Here is a 21,678-nt window from a genome sequence, read left to right on the forward strand (position 1 = left end):
TATGCATGTTTACGACTTGTTTAATGAAACCATTGCATGCAGAAATTTATAAGTAAAACGGGACTGTAATTCCGACTAAGTGCCTAACCAGATGACATGTTAATTTGAGCGTGATAAAGTGAAAATGTTTTATTTCCTGTTAATTTGAATTATAAGAGTGATAAAATTGTTACGTTCTCACCTTAAAAGCACCATCATCCCTTACCTAAATTATAATTCGATGATTTCCATGAACAATCGATGTAATCTATAATATTCAAAGTTTTATTACTTTATTTCCTTAAGATTTACACTAGCTTTCAACTGGGGTTAGTTAACACTCATAATTACGGCAAATGTATATAAACTGAAGTGGAAAACACAAGAGTCTTTCTTTCCATCAGTTTTTGCTGAGGTGTTATTGATCTTTTCCATCCACAATCTGTCATCGTTTAGTTTATACCTCTCTATATATGTTGCCATTTGTCCAGTTTAATTTTATTTTATTATAGTTGGCCATATTATAAATACTTTTGTTATAGAATGTAATCTGATAGCAATAAATTTTCGGTTTATGAAACGAAATCTATTTTTTTTTTATGTTTTAAAATAAGGATTCCATAGAACTTTTTTTGATAAATTTTTTTTAAAAATAACTCAATAAATCAAATGATAGTGGAGATCAATTAAAATATCAAAAATTATATTTTGGAAAAAATAATACATTAGAAAGTCTATGTTGCCATTTGTCCAATCGCATATATACTTTTTGACCATATTAAAAATATAGATTTTATATAGTGCATGCAATCTAATTACAATAAATACCCATTTATGAAACAACATCACATTATTTTCGATAGAAATAAAGTTTAACAAAAAAATATAGAGATTTCAATACTTGAGGATTTATAAAATATTTTTACTCAAACTATATAATAAAGTTTAACAAAAAAATTGTCCAAAGAGTTATTACATACTATATTTATAGTTATTCTAAAGAAAATATTCTTTCCCCCAAAAAGATAAAGTAAATTAAAAGACTCTTTTTCAAAAGGCAGTGATGATGATTTGACCATATTATTAATTTCACCTATTAGTAAAACACCCCTATAAAAGGAAACTTTCTTGATGTATTATGTAGAACCATACTTATAAATCAATACTAAAGAAAGAAGAATCAATGGAGACGATGAAGGTTGAAACATTCGCTAATGAAATCATAAAACCATCTTCCAACACACCAAACAATCTAAACACTCTCCAACTCTCTATTTATGACCATATCATCCCTCCTGTTTATACAGTGGCCTTTCTCTTCTACACCAATGATGAATTGATTTCTCCAGAACACTGTTCCAACAAACTCAAAACTTCTCTCTCTGAAACCTTGACCAAATTTTACCCTCTTGCCGGTAGAATCAACGGCGTCACCATCGATTGTAACGACGAAGGAGCTATTTTCGTCGATGCTCGTGTCAATAACTGTCCTCTCTCTAATTTCCTAGGATCTCCGGATTTCAAAGCCATCCAACAATTACTTCCTCTTGAAGTCATCGATAACCCTAATGAGGCTGCAAATACATGGCCTATCTTGCTCGTAAAGGCCACTTATTTTCCTTGTGGTGGAATGGCCATAGGAATTTGCATTAGCCACAAAATCGCGGACGCAGCCTCCATCTCAACTTTCATTTGATCCTGGGCTGCTATGGCTCGAGGAGAGGGCGAATCTCTGGTTGATCCCGCGTTTGCAGCAGCAAATTTTTACCCACCAGCCAGTCCGTTCTTTCAGCTTCCGCTGGACGAAAATGCCAACAAGATAAGCAAAATAACAAAGAGATTCGTGTTTGGTTCGTCCAAGTTGGAAGAGCTTAGGGTCAAAGCTGCTACTGCAGACGTCGTAGCCAAACCTACCCGAGTGGAAAGTGTTACTGCACTTCTTTGGAAAGCCTTCGTTGCATCCTCAAGCACAAATACTTCCGACACGAAGATTTTGATCCAACCAGCTAACTTGCGCCCCAAGATACCTTCCTTTCTGCCAGAAAACCTAATCGGAAACGTCATGTTCTCTTCTGCAGTCTTGAGTGTTAGTCGAGGAGAGAATGTTAAAATTGAAGAGGCCATTAAAGACTTGCGAAAAAAGAAAGAGGACTTAGGAGTTGTAATCAAAGATGAGGATGGGTCAACGTCTTTGAAGATTGGTGCTAAACTAGCAAATCTGATGCTCGGTAAATTTGCAATGTTGAGCTATGAGACTCACCAACCCTACACAGTGAGTAGTTGGTGCAAGTTACCTCTTTATGAGGCAAGTTTTGGATGGGGATCGCCGGTTTGGGTCGTCGGCAATGTTGCTCCGATGTTGGACAATGTAACTATGTTGATGGATTCCAAGGACGGACAAGGAATTGAAGCGTTGGTCACATTACCTGAAGAAAACATGATGTGTTTTGAACAGAACACAGAACTCCTTGCTTATGCTTCTATGAATCCAAGTGTCTTGGTCGAATAGTTATTGCTATTGCTATTTTATATATGTTTTAGTAATGTTATAATAATTAAGCTAATTAAAATAAAATAGATATGGGTAACTAAGTGGTTTGTGCTATTGAAATGTTGTAATAAATAAAACTATGTTGCATGTAGTTGTAAGAAATCCCATTATGTTGCATAAATAAAACTATTGATGAACTTTTTGTTTTATTAATTCTAATTGATTGCCAATAATATAATCGATTTTAAACATTAAAAAAACACACACACATAGTCGGATTCTACGGTTTTTGACGGTAGACACTTGACACCTATTTATTCAAATCCAACACATAAAGTGGATTAATCTATAATAAGAAGTTTATGTTATTTAAGTATGGTTTAGAAATTTAAACTGAAAGAGAAATTTTTTATAAATTTCCTTTCTAAAAAAAATGCATGTACTAACTAGCACGTACCATGGGATATATTATACGTAATAAAGTTTAAATTAGGACAAAAAAGAGGAAAAAAAATAAATTTTTGTTCTTCACAAATTATTTTAAATGTGTTAAACAAACAAACCTCTCACTGTATACATTATATATATAGGCTATGTTTAATGATTTAAAATAGCATTCAAACAATTTTAATTTTTATAGTTATGTGTCTCTTTATACATATCTTATGTACACTGGTTTATATGTACAGTTGTATCTATACAAACATTTTACTATACTGTGTCTCTATACATAAACAATAAATTATTATTTTTTTGGTAAAAAGACGGGAGATAGTGCCCTCCCTATGTTTTATTAAAATAAAATAAAATTATACAATAACGTTTCTTGGCCGAGGAGGACCAACCACATCCTCGTGTAAAATCGACGCCACATCCGGCGGAATAACATTAAAATAATGAAAACCTAAAGGCAAAGAAAAAGCATAGTTCGCTAACCCATCCGCGAGACGGTTAGCTTCCCTATACACGTGAGAAATACGGACAATCCAGTCCTTTGATAAGAAGCCATAGCACAAACGTATTAGGAACGACAGCGGATGAGACTCGCTAATCCCTGTCTTAAGAAACCCGACAACCATCTTCGAATCTACCTCGAGCTCCACTCTTGTAGCTTTCCGCTCCCAAGCCATATACAAGCCATAATACACCCCCCATAACTCTGCCATAGGTGCGGAACAAATCCCAATATTCACTGCAAACCCCCCGCACCAACTCCCCGCACAATCCCGTACGGCACCTCCCGCTGTGGCGAACCCAAGATGACCCCGCGAAGCACCGTCAGTATTTAATTTCAACCAACCATCACTAGGATGCGTCCAACTAATTAACCTCTCAACACGGGCTGTATTAGTATTTGTCCTTCTAACCTCAACATGAGCGTCCATCACCTCCTTCGCTACATCTTTAATGAACTTGACTCTATCTCTACACCGACCATTAGAGCCAAAAATATTCCCGCACCGCCATTTCCAGCCCCACCACACTGCCATCGCATACATCGTCGCCCATTGACTACCTGCAGCTTCTCCTGTGTCTCCTAAATTATCATACAACCATTCAAGCAAAGACAAAGAGAAAAAAGTCCTCACTTTCCGACGAGGAATGACCCGCTCCCACAGCCCAGCCATCGCAGGACAGTCCCTAAGGACGTGAAGGATTGTCTCCGTCCCAGCCTTACACACGGAACAAACACTAGTGTCACTCAAATGTCGACGATGACGCTCGACATTAGTCATAAGAGCTTGATTAGCCGCCAGCCACAAGAAAAGTTTCGTCCTCTCAGAGATCAAAGCTCGCCAAATCACATTAAAAAACTTCCCCAAGCTCTGTCGAGGATTGCGGTTCTTCGTGAGAACATCATAAGCCGACGAGACAGTGAAACTCCCATCTACACTCGCTCCCCAAGAAAGCCGATCCTTAAAAACAATAAAACCCCCTCATTTGTGTACAATAAAACCCCCTCATTTGTGTACATAGACCTTATCCTGAAGGCCCAACACCAACGAAAGAGGATACATATCCTACGAGATGTGAGAAAGTACACGAGGTCAGTGTTCCGAGATAAACGAATCAGAAAGGAGCAAAACAAGATGGAGAGAGAAGATATTGATGAGCTCGGAGGAGAGGAGTTGACCCTGGAATGATTATTAAAGAAGACATTTAAAGATAATTCGGAGACAGTCGTTATGTAAGGCATAATCAAAACGAATACATCAATTAGAGAATCATTAAAATTATTTTGTATTTACCACATGTATGCGTATAAATACAGAGTATTATTTTTTATAAGGACATGATCATATTTTGAGATTGAAAGCACTACACAAATTTCTTGTACAAGTTCCTATCTTTTTTAAAAATATTTGTTGTAATAAACTCTTTATTATACAGTTGTATGTCTATGTCAGCTATATTTGTACAGACAATATCATGTCCAATTGTATGTCTCTATACAAACAATTATATGTACGGTGGTTAATATTTGTATACTATACAGGTATAGACATCGTCTTTATATTATGGTTTTTCATATAAATAGCTTTTATAGTTTATAGTAAAGAGTGTAAGAAGTAAAATTGTGTATAGATGTACCCATGTTTGGAATTTTGTAGTGTCGATCGACACCAAGGGTGGGTGTCGATGACACCAACAAATTTTGGGTTAGCCTGTTTAATTTTAATCGTCGGTATAACTTAAATATTGGTTTTGGGGAACCTAGGTCGATTAACAAGTCGAGGCAGCCGTTTTCTCTTCATTTTTAGAGTTTTATCGCTTCTTAAAAGTTGAGAGAAAACGCAGAGAGGGAGAGTTGTACCCTGAGGTGGTTTCAAGAGGTTTCTAGGGTTTATGTGGCTTGTTCTTGAGGGATCTAGCAAGTGGTTGTGGGTGTTAAGAGAATCTTGTCATTCCTCTATTCTCCTCGTTTTCGTCCCTGTTCATTCTAATCAAAAAGTGAGTGCGTGATCATGGTTGATCTCAGCATGTTAAACCCTTCTGATGTGTATTTTGCTGTGTGTGGCTTGTTTGAGTGTTTCTGCTGATGTGTTTGCATGATTGAGTGTTCGGGTTCTTGGTTGGAGCTTTGGAGGTGTAAATCCGCTGTCAAGAGAGTTGAGAGGTGATTTGAGGGCTTCTGCAGAGTTAGTCTCGATCGACACCAACTTGGTGTCTGAATTGGTCGACACCAATTTATAAACAGTGCATGCTTCATTTGGACCACCAAGGGTTGCGGGAGTGCAGCCGGGGGCTGCGGAAGTGAAGCCAGCGGGTGTTGTGCCAGGGATTACGGGTTTTGTGCTGGGGGTTGCGACAGTGCAGCTAGTAGGGGCGGGTGTACCGCCAGGTATTGAGTCGGTTGGGGAGGGAGTAGGTGCGGTGGTGGAGCACACGTACAACTTGCCGATGACGGAGCAGCTGTAGAGGTTTGGGTGAGCATGTTCCTTGAGGTTCTAACCCTGCTGTAGCGGATGAGAGGCATGTGATATTGAAGCGGTATTTCTAGTCTATGAGGTGCCTAGAGGCGTGCCGGGTGGACCTAGCTGCTCATTACTTGGTCGGTGATGCACATTTGTGTTGGAGGAGTGTCCTGGCCAAGAGGGAGCATATGTTGCTGTGGTGGGCGGACTTCTTGGTAGAATTTAATGCCAAGAGTTTCCCATATGAGGCATTAAACAGCATGGAGTCACAACTTATGACCTTAACCCAGAGTGAGCAGATAGTGCGTGAGTACGATGCGGAGTTTAGCAGGCTCTTGGTGTACTCAGGTCGAGCGCGAGATTCAGGGCAAATGTAGGTGCGTCGATTCATGTAGGCTCTCAACCATGACATGAGGGTGTGATGCAAGGTGCAAACCTATGCCTTGAGATTGGAGTTGGTTGAGATCGCGGCTGGTATTGAGGAAGAGCTGAGGAGTCAAGTGATTGTTTCTAGTTCGCCGGTAGAGCCAGTGTCAGGGTAGAAGAGGAAGTGCAAGGATATATTAGGGATGAGTCAAGGGGGTTGAGGGTGTTTCGGGTGCAAAGGAAAGGATCACAAGTTGGAGAATTGTCCGAAGAAGGATGGGCTGCAAGGAGGTCTTCGTTTGTGTTTCTATTGCGGGGAGGTAGGGCATATAAAGCTTAATTTTCCCGAGTTTCAAAAGATGATGGTAGCGGTGGTTTAGCCAATCGCTCAGGTTGTAGGAATATCGTGAGTTTACTCTTCTAAGGAGACGGGAAGGCCGAGTACCTGTCTTGGAGGTTTTAATAAGATGATAATATCTTATGGAATTTAACTTGTGTGTCATGGAGTTATGTGGTTATGCGAATTTTAAAATAGAAAGTTTATGTGTGGGTATATTGGTCTATTTTTGGTTAGTATTGTGGAAGCACCCTGCATGGCGAAATGGTTTGGGAGTTGAGTCATGGTAGGGGTGATATTCGAGGGAGGTCTTCGTTTGTGTTTCTATTGCTGGGAGGTATGACATTGCGAGATAGTACTTGGACTATGTAAGGTATTGATCGGGAGATGCTTAGAGATGTTATAGCTTGTTTTCTCTAAGGATGGTGGGTCCTGAGCAACTCAAGAGGAGATGGTGGTTCTAAGGGGATTGTGGTTCTCTTAGATTACGATGGCTCAAAGGGCTGCGGTCCTGAAAGTGGCAGGGGAGATGGTGGTTCTCTTCGAGGGGATGATGGTTCTCTTGAGGGGATGCTGGTTTCCCTAGTATCGGTATGGCTCGATGGTTGTGACCTGAGAGGGGATGATTTGAGAGCATATAATGTTTATAGCGTTGGTATAAGCATAGAGACTAGATGGAGATCTCGAATGTTGATGGTGGTTCAATCTCGGGTTTGGGTTCTGCTGACAGGTTGGGTCAGGGTTGTATTAGATGGTGGGCTACGTTTGTGTTGATCGGTGGGCGAGAGTAGTGTTGGCTGGTGGGCCAGGAATGTGTTAGCTAGTGGGCCATGGTTATGTTGGCCGGAGGATTATAAATAGTACATACCATGGTGATGGTTGTACGAGGTTAATGGTGTTAAATCTCAAGATTGGTTGTGTTAACCGGATGGTCAGGTAGTAAGGCGAATTGTTGCGACGCTGGTGAAGTTTGTGTTGCGGATACACGATGCTGAGGGATTCGAAGAAGAATTCATTTTAATGGGGGAGAATTGTAACACTCGTGTTCAGAATTTTGTAGTGTCAATCGACACCAAGGGTTGGTGTGGATAACACCAACAAATTTTGGGCTAGACTGTTTAATTTTCAGACGTCGATTTAACTTAATTTTTTGTTTTGGGAAAACCTAGGTTGGCTTAAAAATTGAGATGTTTTCTCTTCATTTTCAGAGTTTTGTCGCTACCTAAATGTTGAGATTAAAGGAAGAGAGGGAGAGTTGTTCCCTGAGGTGGTTTCAAGAGGTTTCTGGGATTCATGTGGCTTATTCTTCGAGCGATATAGCAACGAGAAGGGGAGTTTCATGGATGTGGGTGTTACAAGAGTCATGTCCTTCCTCTGTTCTCCTTGTTTTTGTCCTTGTTCATTCCAATCAAAAGGTGAGTGTGTGACCATAATTGATCTGAGCATGTTAAACCCTTCTAATGTGTTATATGATTGATTTGGATGGCTGGAATTTTTTGCGTGTGGCTTGTTTGTGTGTTTTGGTTTCTTTGTTTGCATGATTGAGTGTTAGGGTTCTTGCTTTGGAGGTGGTGAATTCGCTCTCTAGAGAGTTGAGAGGAGATTTAAGAGCTTTTGCGGAGTTAGTGTCAGTCGACACCAATCTGGTGTCTGTGTCGGTCGACATCAATTGACACCAATTTCTGGACAGTTTTTCTGGATAGCAATGTGAGACCCCAGTTTGCGGAGAGGTTTAAATGAGCTGATTTGGCCACCTATGTTACCAAAGTGTACTTATCTTTTCGGTCAAGGGTTCTGAGAGAACTCCACAGTTAAGCGTGCTTATGCTGGAGTAGTCAAAGGATGCGTGACCTTATGGGAAGTGGTTGTCGGAACTGTGTGAGTGAGGCCAAAACACAGGGAAAGATCATGTGGTGATTTGTAGGGTCGGTAAACAAGTCATTAAGCCTCCCGGACGTAGCAAACCGACCGTCAGATATTGATGGGCTCATGGGCCTAGTGAGAGGACGTGAGACTCATTAAGAGAGGTGGGCTCATGGGCTGGTGGTGAACATGGAGCCCACTGGAGAGATGTCAGTCAGGGCGTTACAAGAAATTTATGGACAGCGAGTAGTTCGTGTCTTTTTATGGATGGTTTCTTTTATTTAGTTAATTTGATGCATGTTGGTTTGGTTTAATATGCTTGTGTGTATAGCCTAGTAGATAGGAGGATCGCTTTGCTGAGTATTTGTGATAATACTCACGCATCTCATTCTGTTTGTGGTGCATGTAAAGTGTGACGTTGAATGATGGCAATGAGAAGGAGGATGATTATGTTTAATTGTTGTTGGAACCTGGTGTAAAAGCATGCTAGGTTGCTGGTGTATATCTTAGGAATTGAATTGTTGGTTAATTAATATTATGATTCATTGAAGTTGGCTTAATATATTTGAAATCATTAAGAAAAAGCATTTCAAATTATAATGAAAAACATAGATTTGACCGTTTATTAGGCAGTATAGCATATGATTGTAAATATAAGATTTTTAGAAGCTAGTTAAGCGATATGAAAAGAGCAACAATTAGCTATACAAAGTTTTACTATTTGTAAATAGGGAATTCATAAGTTTTATAATTAAGTTAATGTACTTGATGACCATTTATTCGGGAAAACGACCTATTCACACATGAACTAAGTTGATTTATCGTTAACATGCACAAAAAATGATTTGTGCCTATTCCCCCATGAACTAAGATCAAATTTGAATTTCATACACCAAATTCACAAATCCGGTTAAAAACCACAAATCAAACAGTGTTACTGTGCCCGTCAATGGGTGCTGAGTCGGACGACACATAAACAGTAAAATGATTGTGTTTTGGCGATAAACCACACGACGAAACAATGAAACATAACGACGTCATTTTATGAATTGGGGATTCAATCGATTTAGTGTTCTTCTTCTTCTTTCCCAGAGAAAGAAGTCGCGATTGAGACAGAGAGATAGTGAGACGACAAGAAGAGAAATTGTTCTTTTAGAGAAGATAGATGCGAGTGTAAGGTATGTCTCTATATTTTTCTTTCGTAGTTATTCTTGATTGTAGATGATTATGTTATGTTATAACTGTAGTTTGATTGTGGCCAAAATGGGTTAGAGAGGAAGAGGAATTCCAAAGAAATGTAACTATGGAGAGAATGTATATTTGAAGAGATCAAAGACTGTTAAAAATCTAGGGAGACTTTTTTTAATGACCATATGGAAAAGAGGTATGATTCTATTGTTTTGTAGGTAAGATAGAAATTCTGAAATTGTAACTTATTGATGATATATGTTGCAGAATAATCGTAGTCACATGTTCAAGTGGACATAGGAGTCAATGGATGAAGAGATCGAAGATATGATTCCAAGAACTGATGATCTTGAAGGAGCTTCACTGAATTTACAAAAAGGTTAACAAGCTTACAAATCAGAGAGAGAAAGCCTTGCAATGGAGACTCGAACATGTAAAACTGTGGATTGCCGTTTAGAGAGAGAGAGCTAACGAGTTTTGAGAAAGAGATTCAAGCATGCAAGACGTAAATGCGTTGTTTGAAGAACATGATCGTGTGTGTAGTGGCGATGGTTCTTGTTTATGTTTTAATGTTGTAGTGTTGATCGTTTTTTGTTGTGTGTGTAGTGGCTCGTAACTTGTTGTGTTGTACATAAGGTTGAAGGAATGTATTGTGGTTTGTAACAATGAACCAATAAACCAAAAACCACAATATATAAAACTGAAACTGATACAAGACTCGGTGGTGAGCTTGTACTAGGATAGAGATGATGGCTTCACAAGTTGGCGGTCGCTTCTCTCTTGTGAAGGAAAGATGGTCAATGATGTAGATCTAACACGATGGCGGTCACTTCTCTCGTGTGGGATCGATTGGAGCGGAAGTGCTGGCGGATTGAAGTACACCACAGAGATGTAATTGGTCTCTGATACAGTACACAAACTCAGCCTTGGTGAATCACACACACAAGACAAAGAACAAGTTTATTTTCTTAAGAACACTTAAAGAGAAAAGTGAAGAAAATTCGGTTCTTTATTGATAATCAAGGGTAGAAAATTCGTATAACTGCAGTAGGGGAACTTTATAAGAGTCCTTAAGCTAGCCCTAAGGCCGAAATAAATGTAAAAAGTGCAACAAGGAAACAAATAAAATCACAAACACAAAACCATTGTTTTGGAAAGAAAATAAATCAAATACTAAAAAAAACTTAAAACCTCTTGTTGTGCACGTCTTCTAGCCGTTGCTGAGGCTTAATGGACCTACAAAGATCGAATATACTGAATAGAACTTACCTGGATGCGATCTAGGCCCAATCGATGTTCTCTGAACTACATCTTGTACTACCCGCTGATCTACTTCAGGGGTCTTGTCAGGTACTCGCTTGTTGGTTGGTTTCTTCAAGTACAGGGCTTCGTGGAGTTTTTCTTGGGTAGCTTGATCATTCTCTTGAAGCTCTTCGATGTCCTTGTTCTCTTGTTCTTGATCTCCAGTCTCTGGACCTGCCGAAGGATAATTCATACCTGGGAAATGGTACGTTCAAGACTCATTCAGGTGAATGTTCAGCAAGCTCTTCCTCGGGAATGGGATCATATCCGTTGTGATGGAGTAAAGGTGGTACAGACCAGTTTACGTCATTCAGCTCTAGTGAGCTCACAATGTCTTGTACAGCTAAGTTGAATCTCTTTCTAATTCTAAGATGTTTAGACTTTGAACGAGTCATGGGACCTTCTAAGACGACTGGTACAGGGTGTGGTACAGGATCTGGTTCAGCGGGTTGGACAGTAGAATCGATGTCCGCATCATAAACCAATAGTTAAAAATCTCAAACCATGAAACCATAAACAAATCTGATTCTGATTGTATCAATGCATTAAGAGAAGCCAAAAACCTCCACAAAACCTAAAAACCCCAATAAAATCTAATCCAAAACCTCCCTAAAACCTAAACCAACCTCCCAAAAAATCCACAATACAAAACCTCCACAAACCTCCAAATAATATCAACAAAAAACGAGTCTCCTAGTCAATGACTTGGCTTTGAGTTGGCTGACTTGATCCGATGCCCACACCCACATCCTCTGTTGTGGTCCTTTGAATCTTTTTTGGACATCTATAAACCACATGTCCACTTTTCTTGCAACCCCTAGTGTTATGGCCAGCTTCACCACATCTTCCACAACGATGATTCTCCTTTCTCTTCTTACTTTAAGTTCTTTTCCCTTGGTATTATTTTTCTTTGCTGACTCATTCCTCTGCTTTCTCTTCTTACATTATGAACTATGTCCTTAACCCAATCTATAATAACAATAATCTGGTTGTATCCCTTTTTAATATATAAATATAATTAGAAATAAGACATTAATTTTTTTCATCAATGTTTGAACTGGTCCTCATACTAAACATAATAATATTTAGTATGATTTATGCTATTTTAATTAAGATGTGTGTGAGAGTAAGAGATGAAAAATAATAGATTATACACAAAATTAGAAGGGGAAACTTTTTTACAGATTTATTGGTTAAATTATGATTTTTTCTTTTTCATTTAAGTTTTCAAAAAGATGAATGTTTCTTACGAGATTTAAACCAAGAACTAGAATATACGAGATTCTAAGATCACACTGGTAGTTTAACATTTGGACAGAATTTTCAATTGTGCTTATAAGAAACTCTTTGTATATGATACATGAAGTGGTCATTTCACAGTTAGTTATCATTATTGTTTTGTAGATATTATAGAATTGAGGCAAACATTAACTTTGATGGAATAGTCTAAAAGGCTTTGAATGTGCTATAGCACTTTACATGTCATTCATTTACATGTTCAGAAACAGACACAATCCAATAAGAGTCAACCTTTGAGAGTGTAGCACTTTCAATACTTTTTTGGACGGCTAAGATCTTATGAAAATAACATCTTTATTTTTCTCTCTGATCACACATGTCTCAAACTCTCAATTCTCTCATCATAATATGTACTCCATGAGATTGATTAGTAGGCAACTGTATGGTCGATTGATCGATGTTCTTATAAGTGAGAGATACTTGCAAAAGATAGGAATAAGGCAATGACGAGAAATCTCCTTAATTTTAGGCAACTTCGTAGAGCTTGTAAACACTTTCGGTTTGGTCTACAAGAACCGGTTTCTGGTTTGGTCTATTGATCAAAATTAGTCTCGGATTATCGTAACAACTGAAATTATGGATTTAAATTGCTTACACATATCACGACTGGATTGGGAAATGGGAAGGCGTATTAGGTGTTGAGTGTTGCATGGAAGATTTATTATACTAAAAGAACGTATATGTACATTTTTTTATGTGAATGAAAAGCTTAAATCTCACATAATATAAGAAATTATATATCGTCTTATGCATTTTCTTTTGCTTTATTTTTCGTTTCTTCTTCTTCTATTTGTACGTGGATGAAAGGTTACGAGGTATGAGAGTGGGAACTATTAGTAATGTGGTCTAATTAATCCCAACAAAAGCTAGTTAAAGGGAGAAGGGTTGCCACATCACATATATATTACCCAAGGATTCATCCCATCATTCGATGTGGGATATCTAATAGCCTCTCGAGATGTGGGTGGAAACGGTTCAACACGGAAACTGTCCAAACCCAACATCTCAGAAATACAACAAGCCATTTATCCGACATTTGCATCGTGTTCAACACTTTCCACTGTAAATCCAAAAAAAAAAGTAAATCAGCTAGGAGCAGAAGTGTCTGATATTAAAACATAGTAGAGAGGTTTTACTTACCCATCTTAGGTGGGAGGTAAACAAGAGTGCCAGACATAATCCTTCTTTGGTTAAATGTGTACACAGACCATCCAAAATCATACTAGTTCAGATCCAGAGGTAACGGTAAGGTCAATATCACTAGGACTCACAGTTGATGCGCTGAAGTAGTTTTGTAGCTCTTTATAAAGCTCACTTCTAGCTACATACTCTAAAATCAAGTCAGATTATGTGAATGGATACTGAATCCTGGTTAGCCATGTTTGGACCAAATAAAAAAAGCTTTTCTTAATTACCTGTGAAGTAGCTGTTGTTTCAAGAACCTTGAGTAAAGAGAGAGATTAGTTAGTTTCACTGTCTTAAAACAGACTTGCTTGAAAGCACTCTTTTTTGGCTATTCTAATACCACAAATCATACCACTAAATTAGCATACAAAAAAACTATAGCAAACATGTAGTGTTTGTTCCATATAAACTTTAAAATCTAGACATCAAAACACCAATAAACTAACTTACAGATTCCAGAAACTTCGAAAGTGCTTTCATAAGAATCAGGATAATCAAAACGGATTACCAAGAGTATATACCACGAGAATGCAAACTTAACGTAAGCAGTGTGAAATTACAAGATATGTGGGTTAAGTAGCAAAAGTGTAAAAATTACAACTTTGGGTTAGAACTCTTATAACTTTGTCAAGTTCTTTAAAAGTACCATCATCCCATGCCTAAATTATAATTTGATGATTTCCATGAACAATCGATATAATAATATTGTATCATCAAGAGATGTAATCTATGAGATACATACATATTCAATAATTTTATTAATTAATTTCCTTAAGATATACTTGGATTTACACTAGCTTTCATACTCGGGTTAGTCTTTCTTTCCATCATTTTTTGCTGAGGCATTATTGATCTTTTCCATCCACAATCTACCATGTGTCCACTTTTGATTTTTTATTTTTTACTATATTTGGCCATATTATATTTACTTTTGTTATATAATGTAATCATGTAGCAATAAATTTTCAGTTTATGAAACGAAATAAACGTTTTAATCTTTTAAAATTAGAATTCCATAGAACTTTCCAGATTAAATCATTTAAAAATGATTCCATAAATCAAATGAAAGTAGACATCAATTAATATATTGAAAATGATTTTTTAGAAAATAATACATTAGAAAGTCTATGTCCAATTACATATACTTTTTGACCATATTAAAAAAATAGAATTTTTATAGTGCAATCTAATCACAATAAAAACACATTTATGAAAATAAAATCACATTTTTGTCTATTAAAAATAAAGTTTAACAATGGCCTTTATGTGGTAACTTTCCACTTTTCATTACTTTATTTTTGCCATATAGCAAAATATTTACTTTGTATACCATGTAATCTAAACCAAATAAATAGACATTATGAAATAAATATTTTTTTTCTCTTTTTATAGAACAAAAAATCTACGATATTGTACATGATTTGACTTCAAATATAGATATTTCAATACTTGAGGATTGTTTTTTTTTTGTACTCAATTTATATTTAACAAAAATGTCCAAAAATTTACATACTATAATTTATAGTCATTCACAAGAAAAGACTCTTTCCCCAAAAATATAAAGTAAATTAAAAGACTCTTTCCCCAAAAATATAAAGTAAATTAAAAGACTCTTGGCCATAAAGACATATTATTAATTTCACCTATTAGTAAAACACCCCTATAAAAGGAATACTTCTCTATGTTTTAGGTAGAACCATACTTATAAAACAAAACAAAAGAAGGAAGAATCCATGGAGATGATTAAGGTTGAAACAATTGCTAAACAAATCATAAAACCATCTTCCAATACACCAAATGATAAAAAAACTCTCCAACTCTCTATTTATGACCATATCGTCCCTCCCGTTTATACAGTGGCCTTCCTCTTTTACACCAAAGATGAAGTGATTTCCCAAGACCATTGTTCCAACAAACTCAAGACTTCTCTGTCCGAAACCTTGACCAAATTCTACCCTCTTGCCGGTAGAATCAACGGCGTCACCATCGATTGTAACGACGAAGGAGCGATTTTTGTCGATGCTCGTGTTAATAACTGTCTTCTCTCTGATTTCCTAGGATCTCCGGATTTCAAAGCCATCCAACAGTTACTTCCTCCTGAAGTCATCGATAACCCTAATGAGGCTGCAAATACATGGCCTATCCTGCTCGTGAAGGCAACTTATTTTCCTTGTGGTGGCATGGCCATAGGAATTTGCATCAGCCACAAAATCGCAGACGCAGCCTCAGTCTCAACGTTCATTCGATCTTGGGCTGCTATGGCTCGAGGAGAGGGCGAATTCGTGGTTGATCCCGAGTTTGCAGCAGCAAAGTTTTATCCACCAGCCAATCCGTCCTTTCAGCTTCCAGTGGATGAAAATGCTAACAAGATAAGGAAAATAACAAAGAGATTCGTGTTTGGTGCGTCCAAGTTGGAAGAGCTTAGGGTCAAAGCTGCTAGTGAAGACACCGTAGCCAGACCTACTCGAGTGGAGAGTGTCACGGCGCTTCTCTGGAAAGCCTTCATTGCTGCCACTGCATCCTCAAACACAAATAACTCTGACACACAAATCTTGATACAGCCAGCTAACTTGCGCCCCAAGATACCTGCCCTTCTGCCAGAAAACCTAATCGGAAATGTTATTTTCTCTTCTGCAGTCTTGAGTGTTAGTGGAGGAGAGGATGTTAAAATTGAAGAGGCCGTTAAAGACTTGCGAAAAATGAAAGAGGAATTAGGAGTTGTAATCAAAGATGAGGATGGGTCGACATCTTTAATGATTGGTGCTAAACTAGCAAATCTGATGCTAAGTAATTATTCATTGCTTAGCTATGAGACTCACCAGCCTTACGCCGTGAGTAGTTGGTGCAAATTTCCTCTTTATGAGGCAAGTTTTGGATGGGGATCGCCGGTTTGGGTCGTCGGCAATGTGTCTCCGATCACGTTTGACAATGTAACTGTGTTGATTGATTCCAAGGACGGACAAGGAATTGAAGCGTTGGTCACATTACCAGAAGAGAACATGATGTCTTTCGAGCAGAACACAGAACTCCTTGCTTATGCTTATGTGAATCCAATTGTCTTGGTCTAATAATTATTGCTATTGTTATTTTATGTGTTTTAGTAATGATATAGTTAATAAGCTAATGAAAATAAAATAGGTATCTGTAACTAAGTGGTTTGTGCTCTTGAAATCTTCTTATAAATATATATAATTCAATTACAACACCCACTTAAAACATAGATGTTAGGTGTCTTGACAAATCTATATATATATAAAGTTAGCTTTTTCTCTCTTCTCATGATGCCACCTAAGCATCCACCTAACCACATTTTTGTTTAAACATTAAAATAAATTAAAACATTCATTTAGTGGATATTTATGTTACTTATTTAATTAATAAAAAGTTTATATAAATAAAAATAAATTATGTAAAAAAATGAAATGTTAAAATAAGAAAAACAATACTTTAATTTTTTTATTAGTGGTAATAATATAATTCAACTTTCATTTTAAATTGATCATAATTTAATATTTTAAATATGTTACTGAGTTTTAGAATGGAAGTAAAATTTAAATTTATGGTGGACTAAAACAACATTTAATAAAACAACATTTAACATATAAAATTATAAAGAGGAAAAATAATATGAAAGTGAAATATTAGTTTATAACATGATCAAAAAGAAAAAAAATGATATTTCATAAATTGAATCAAATGCTTTTAATCCAAATTTGAGTATTGAAAGATAATAATTAAAGAGAAAATAATTATAATATTTTTTGAAAATCAATTTAAAAAATAATAAAATATCACAATATGAATAAAAAATCAACGAAACAAAAATATAGACCTCCCGCGCGGAGCGCGGATCAACTGCTAGTAAATATATATAATTCAAAACAACAATGTATAGAAACTATTCCATTAGTTGACTTGAAAATAAATATATATAATTCAATAAGAACACGCACTTAAAACATAGATGTTAGTTGCCTTGACAAATAAATATATATAATTCTAAACAACAATGTATAGAAACTATTCAATTTTGAACTTCAGCACAAATTAGAATATGATTAACATGGACTACAAAGTTTTGTAACAATATATCCGAAAAAACAAATTTTATAAATAAAATTGTATTTCTCACAAAAACCGCGGGTTCAAACCTAGTGTTGTAATATATAAAAACTATGTTGCATGCATGAGGAACATCTCCCATATAATGTCCTATAATAAATTTCTTCCACAGGGGAAGAGCCTCCGTAACGAGCTCTTCTGGGAAGGAAACCCTTGCAACTCCATTAGTTACAACAAGATCGGATGGAAAGAGAGACGTCGGGGAGGGTCATCGCGAACAACCAATACCCAAGAGTCTTTCTACGAGGTCGACAAGCTGGGAGAACCGTTTACGGGCGACAAGGATCCCACTGTGAGTGGCGGATGCCCCATATCACCGACGGGATGGTTACCTTGGACTGGAAGCAGCGTTACGAGATCAGGGGAAACCTTCAGAGCGCCTCTCAATAGCGGCTTTAGAACAATATTTTTAGATTAACAAAATCTATTAATATAATTTTGCCAAAATCTAAAATAAATGATGATTTATGTTCATTTAGTTGTATCAAATTGATTTACTGTTTTCTACAATATCTTTAAAAAAAGTTAATTAATGATTCTTTGTGACTTTATTCATATATTTATCAGGAAATGGAGTGAATAGAAAAAGAAAAATTAGGTTGACATAGGTATATGTAATATATTTATTTGTTTTATTTAAGAATTTAAATCAAATTTCTTGTTCAATTGTTTTGAGAAATTTTGAAGATTTGATAATACGTTAACTGTGAAAAAAAAAATCATTGATATATACGGTAGTCATATATATCTATATAAACATTTTTCAGTATTATAGGAAAAAAACCTTAGAGTTTGAAGTTATTTACAAGGTTATGCCATTGACATTATTACTCTATTTAAATATATATATATATATATATAATCACATTTAACAAACCTCCTAAAATCTCTCCATAATAAATACAAAATATTTTTTTTTTCAATTTATTTCTCTCAAATATTTTTCCATTAACTTTATATGATCTTATATGTTTTTCATTTATTTTATTACATAATACATATGGATAATAAAAATACAAAACTTTTTCGCATATGTTGCAATTTGAATTTTTGAAAATAGATGTATGTTACAAATTATTTTTTACGTATGTTTAACGTCTCATATCAGGTTGACAATGTTTTTGACAATGTTTCATAACTTTTATAAATAACACCATATGTTTCCAAATACGAATGACATGAAGCTGAAATTTTTATGCGTCCAATTATACTAAATATTTAAACTTTCTAAAAAGTAGGAAGTATTATTAATATTATATAGTTTTAGATATTATAAATATTTTGGAACTTTAAATTTTTTTAATTGTTATTAACATTTTAACTCGAAATTGAAGTATTACCTATCTTGCTAAACATGAGTTTAATATTTTGACGATTATATGACATGACGGGCTATAATATGTTTCCAATGAATTATATGATAGACAGGACGAGTTTGAATTGATATTAATAAAAACAAATATCATTAATTTCATACTTCAATACGAGTAAAAATCTTTATTTTAGTATTTTTTTAACAACAACGATATAAGAACATGGATAATCAAAATGATTTAGTAAAAATTGATAATATATAATCTTCATAATTATAAAATGAACTCTAAAAAATCTCTAAATTTTTAAAAATATGAAATAAAATAAAAACGTTTTTCAAATATATAAATATTATATATGAAATACCAAAAATTAGAATTTTTAAATATTTAGTTATTTGTCGTTAAACTAAAATTTAAAAGTTCCAAGATGGTAAGTAATCAAAATCATAATCCGCACGAACTCCATCCACTGCCTTAGCCTCAGATTCAACTCTGGTTGCGTAAAGATATACTTCAGCCTTTGATGATCCTTCATAACCTGGACTTTCTTGCCTTAAAGATAAGATGTCCAAATCTTCAAGGCAAAAACCACTGCAGCCATCTCCAACTCATGGGTAGGATAGTTGCCCTCATGCTTTCTCAGTTGTCTCGAAGTATATGCATCCGTGTACACACTCCGGTGACCACACAAAATAAACATCCTTCCTCGTCAGCTTAATCATCGCTTGACCCATACTCGCAAAACCCTTAACGAACTTTCGGTGATAACCTGCTAACCCGAGAAAACTCCGGATCTCGGTAATATTCGTCGGCCTTGGCCAATCTCTGATGGCCTTAATCTTCTCAAGATCCACAGACACCCCCTCCTCTGAGATAATGTGACCAAGGAAACCAACATTCCGCTGCCAAAAACTGTTTTTTCTGAACTTAGCATACATCTTCTGCTCCCGTAGATCCTCCAATATCGCAAATGAACCACTTGTTCTTCAGATCTCTTCAAATACACCAAGATGTCGTCAATGAAGATGATTACGAACACGTCCAAATACTCCTCAAACACACTGTTTATCAACCTCATGAACGCTGTCGATGTATTTGTCAACCCAAATGACATCACCACAATCTCGTAGTGCCCATACAAACATCCGTTTTATCTATCAGGATTTGCTGATAACTCGACGCCAAGTCAATCTTGGAAAACCAAGTAGCCCCTCTCAATTGATCCAACAACTCATCAATCTGCGGCAAAGGGTACTTGTTCTTCATAGTGACCGGTTCAACCCTCGGTATTTGATACACAATCAAAAACTACTGTGCTTCTTCTTCACGTACAACATCGGTGCTCCCAAGGTGAAGTACTTGGCCGAATAAAACTCTTTTCCAGAAACTCCTCCAGCTGCCTCCTCAGCCTTGCCATCTATATTGGAGCCATGCGATAGGGTGTCCTTGGTTTAAATTCAATCATGAAAGGATCCGATCGAGACGGTGGCAATCCCTGCAACGACCCAAAATTGCTCATCCTCCACCGTTCCAACTGTCTCCGGGGTACTAATCGTCCCCAAGTAGGCCTCATGACGTTTTGCGATCAACTTCTTTGGCTACATGGTCGATATCACGAGATTACCAGAAGTCGGTCTCACACCATGGTAAACCAACTCTCCCTCTACTCTTTAGAATACAACGAGACCCCCCCCCCACGACAATCCAAGTGCACTCTGTACTTAACCAGCCAATCCATACTCAGGATGACATCGTACAGCTCCACCGCGCACACCAACAAGTCTATCGGTATAGAATAATCCATACTCCGGATGCCATCGTATAGCTCCACCGCGCAGGCCAATAAGTCTATCGGCAGAGACTCACCCTCCACCTGAATATCCACGTCTCTGACCCGACCATAGATAGTCAGAAGACCACGTCCAGCAACCCGAACAACCTCATGCTGCTCGATGACAAACAAGCAGAAATTCCCGTACTCTGCTATCTCCAGTGTTAGAAAGCTTTGTGACAATCCGGAGTCAAACAACACGTGATATAACACACCTCCCATGGCCAGGGTTCCTACACAAGCTCACAAGCTGGAAACTCTAGCAACCGTCCCTACTCCTCTTTGGACAACCCACCAATCTATGATACCTGCCACCACACCCGTAGCATCCCCGACCACTTTGGCTCTCCTTCAAAAGTGCTCTCTTCCATCTCTTTCTGTTCCAACGCAGGCTTACTGCCCTTGCTCGGAACCACGTGCTGATTCCTCTTTGGTTAGACCGTTGGACTAGCAACCACAATCTGATCCTTCAGGTTATTCTCGTTACCAGCTGCAATCTCGACCAACTCTACCCACGTTGTGTAAGTCCTAACCTTGCAACGCACACTCAAGTTTGGCTACAGAGACCGTTCAGTAACCTCTTCCCCTGAAACGCCTCTGCATCTCCCGCCCGACCCGCAGAAACTAGGAGCTTGCTTTACTCTGCATCATACCCTCGATTGATCGATCTTCCTAAGTTAGCGCCACGAACTGCGACCCATTCGATCCAGTGCCTCTCCCGGTAAATATTTGGCATTAAACTCGCGCAAGAAATCTCCCCAACCCATCTAACCCTTCTCCCTCCTGGCCGCTACACCCCTCCACCAAAGGTGAGCCTCAACCGCCAGGCACAGAACTGCCATATTCAACTGGTACGCCTACAGGCACCGCAAAGAACGAAAGAAGCCCTCCAGCTTCAATCTCAACTCAGCTACAGAGGGATCGATACCACCAAGAAAAGCACTCATCCCGTGTCTCTACAACTGCTCCAACATCCTTAGGTA

At 37.2% G+C, this 21,678-nt stretch overlaps 4 protein-coding genes and 1 long non-coding RNA gene across 5 annotated transcripts; 3 read left to right on the top strand and 2 right to left on the bottom strand.

Moving 5' to 3' along the window:
• Positions 1-1,092: 1,092 nt before the first annotated feature.
• Positions 1,093-2,683, top strand: LOC111830545 (BAHD acyltransferase At5g47980-like). Its single transcript, XM_023782928.1, has one exon. It carries the CDS (start codon positions 1,163-1,165, stop codon positions 1,673-1,675), a length of 513 nt encoding a protein of 170 aa, XP_023638696.1. The 5' UTR covers positions 1,093-1,162; the 3' UTR covers positions 1,676-2,683.
• LOC17886475 (BAHD acyltransferase BIA1) lies at positions 1,688-2,488 on the top strand. The gene has a single exon (XM_023783079.1). The coding sequence runs from the start codon at positions 1,688-1,690 to the stop codon at positions 2,486-2,488; it is 801 nt and encodes a 266-aa protein (XP_023638847.1).
• A 10,213-nt stretch (positions 2,684-12,896) lies between the features above and the next one.
• On the bottom strand, positions 12,897-14,075 carry LOC111830684. The gene is made up of 3 exons (XR_002834009.1): positions 13,877-14,075; positions 13,382-13,759; positions 12,897-13,301 (listed from the first exon to the last, which is right to left on the bottom strand). It is a non-coding gene; the product is annotated as an uncharacterized LOC111830684 (long non-coding RNA).
• A 1,027-nt stretch (positions 14,076-15,102) lies between these two features.
• LOC17886382 (BAHD acyltransferase BIA1) lies at positions 15,103-16,626 on the top strand. The gene has a single exon (XM_006292806.2). It carries the CDS (start codon positions 15,160-15,162, stop codon positions 16,492-16,494), a length of 1,335 nt encoding a protein of 444 aa, XP_006292868.1. The 5' UTR covers positions 15,103-15,159; the 3' UTR covers positions 16,495-16,626.
• Positions 16,627-19,277: 2,651 nt separating this feature from the next.
• Positions 19,278-19,802, bottom strand: LOC111830596 (uncharacterized mitochondrial protein AtMg00860-like). The gene is made up of 2 exons (XM_023783080.1): positions 19,540-19,802; positions 19,278-19,455 (listed from the first exon to the last, which is right to left on the bottom strand). Exons 1-2 carry the CDS (start codon positions 19,800-19,802, stop codon positions 19,278-19,280), a joined length of 441 nt encoding a protein of 146 aa, XP_023638848.1.
• Positions 19,803-21,678: the final 1,876 nt, after the last annotated feature.

The sequence above is a fragment of the Capsella rubella genome, unplaced genomic scaffold (genome assembly GCF_000375325.1).
Source record: "Capsella rubella cultivar Monte Gargano unplaced genomic scaffold, Caprub1_0 scaffold_5, whole genome shotgun sequence".
NCBI lineage: Eukaryota > Viridiplantae > Streptophyta > Magnoliopsida > Brassicales > Brassicaceae > Capsella > Capsella rubella.

Coding starts and splice junctions, on each gene's coding strand:
- LOC111830545 (XM_023782928.1), top strand. CDS start 1,163: ATGGAGACGATGAAGGTTGAAACATTCGCTAATGAAATCATAAAACCA.
- LOC17886475 (XM_023783079.1), top strand. CDS start 1,688: ATGGCTCGAGGAGAGGGCGAATCTCTGGTTGATCCCGCGTTTGCAGCA.
- LOC17886382 (XM_006292806.2), top strand. CDS start 15,160: ATGGAGATGATTAAGGTTGAAACAATTGCTAAACAAATCATAAAACCA.
- LOC111830596 (XM_023783080.1), bottom strand. CDS start 19,802: ATGTATGCTAAGTTCAGAAAAAACAGTTTTTGGCAGCGGAATGTTGGT. Junction 19,456..19,539: donor TATTTTGTGTGGTCACCGGA/GTGTGTACACGG, acceptor AGATGGCTGCAG/TGGTTTTTGCCTTGAAGATT.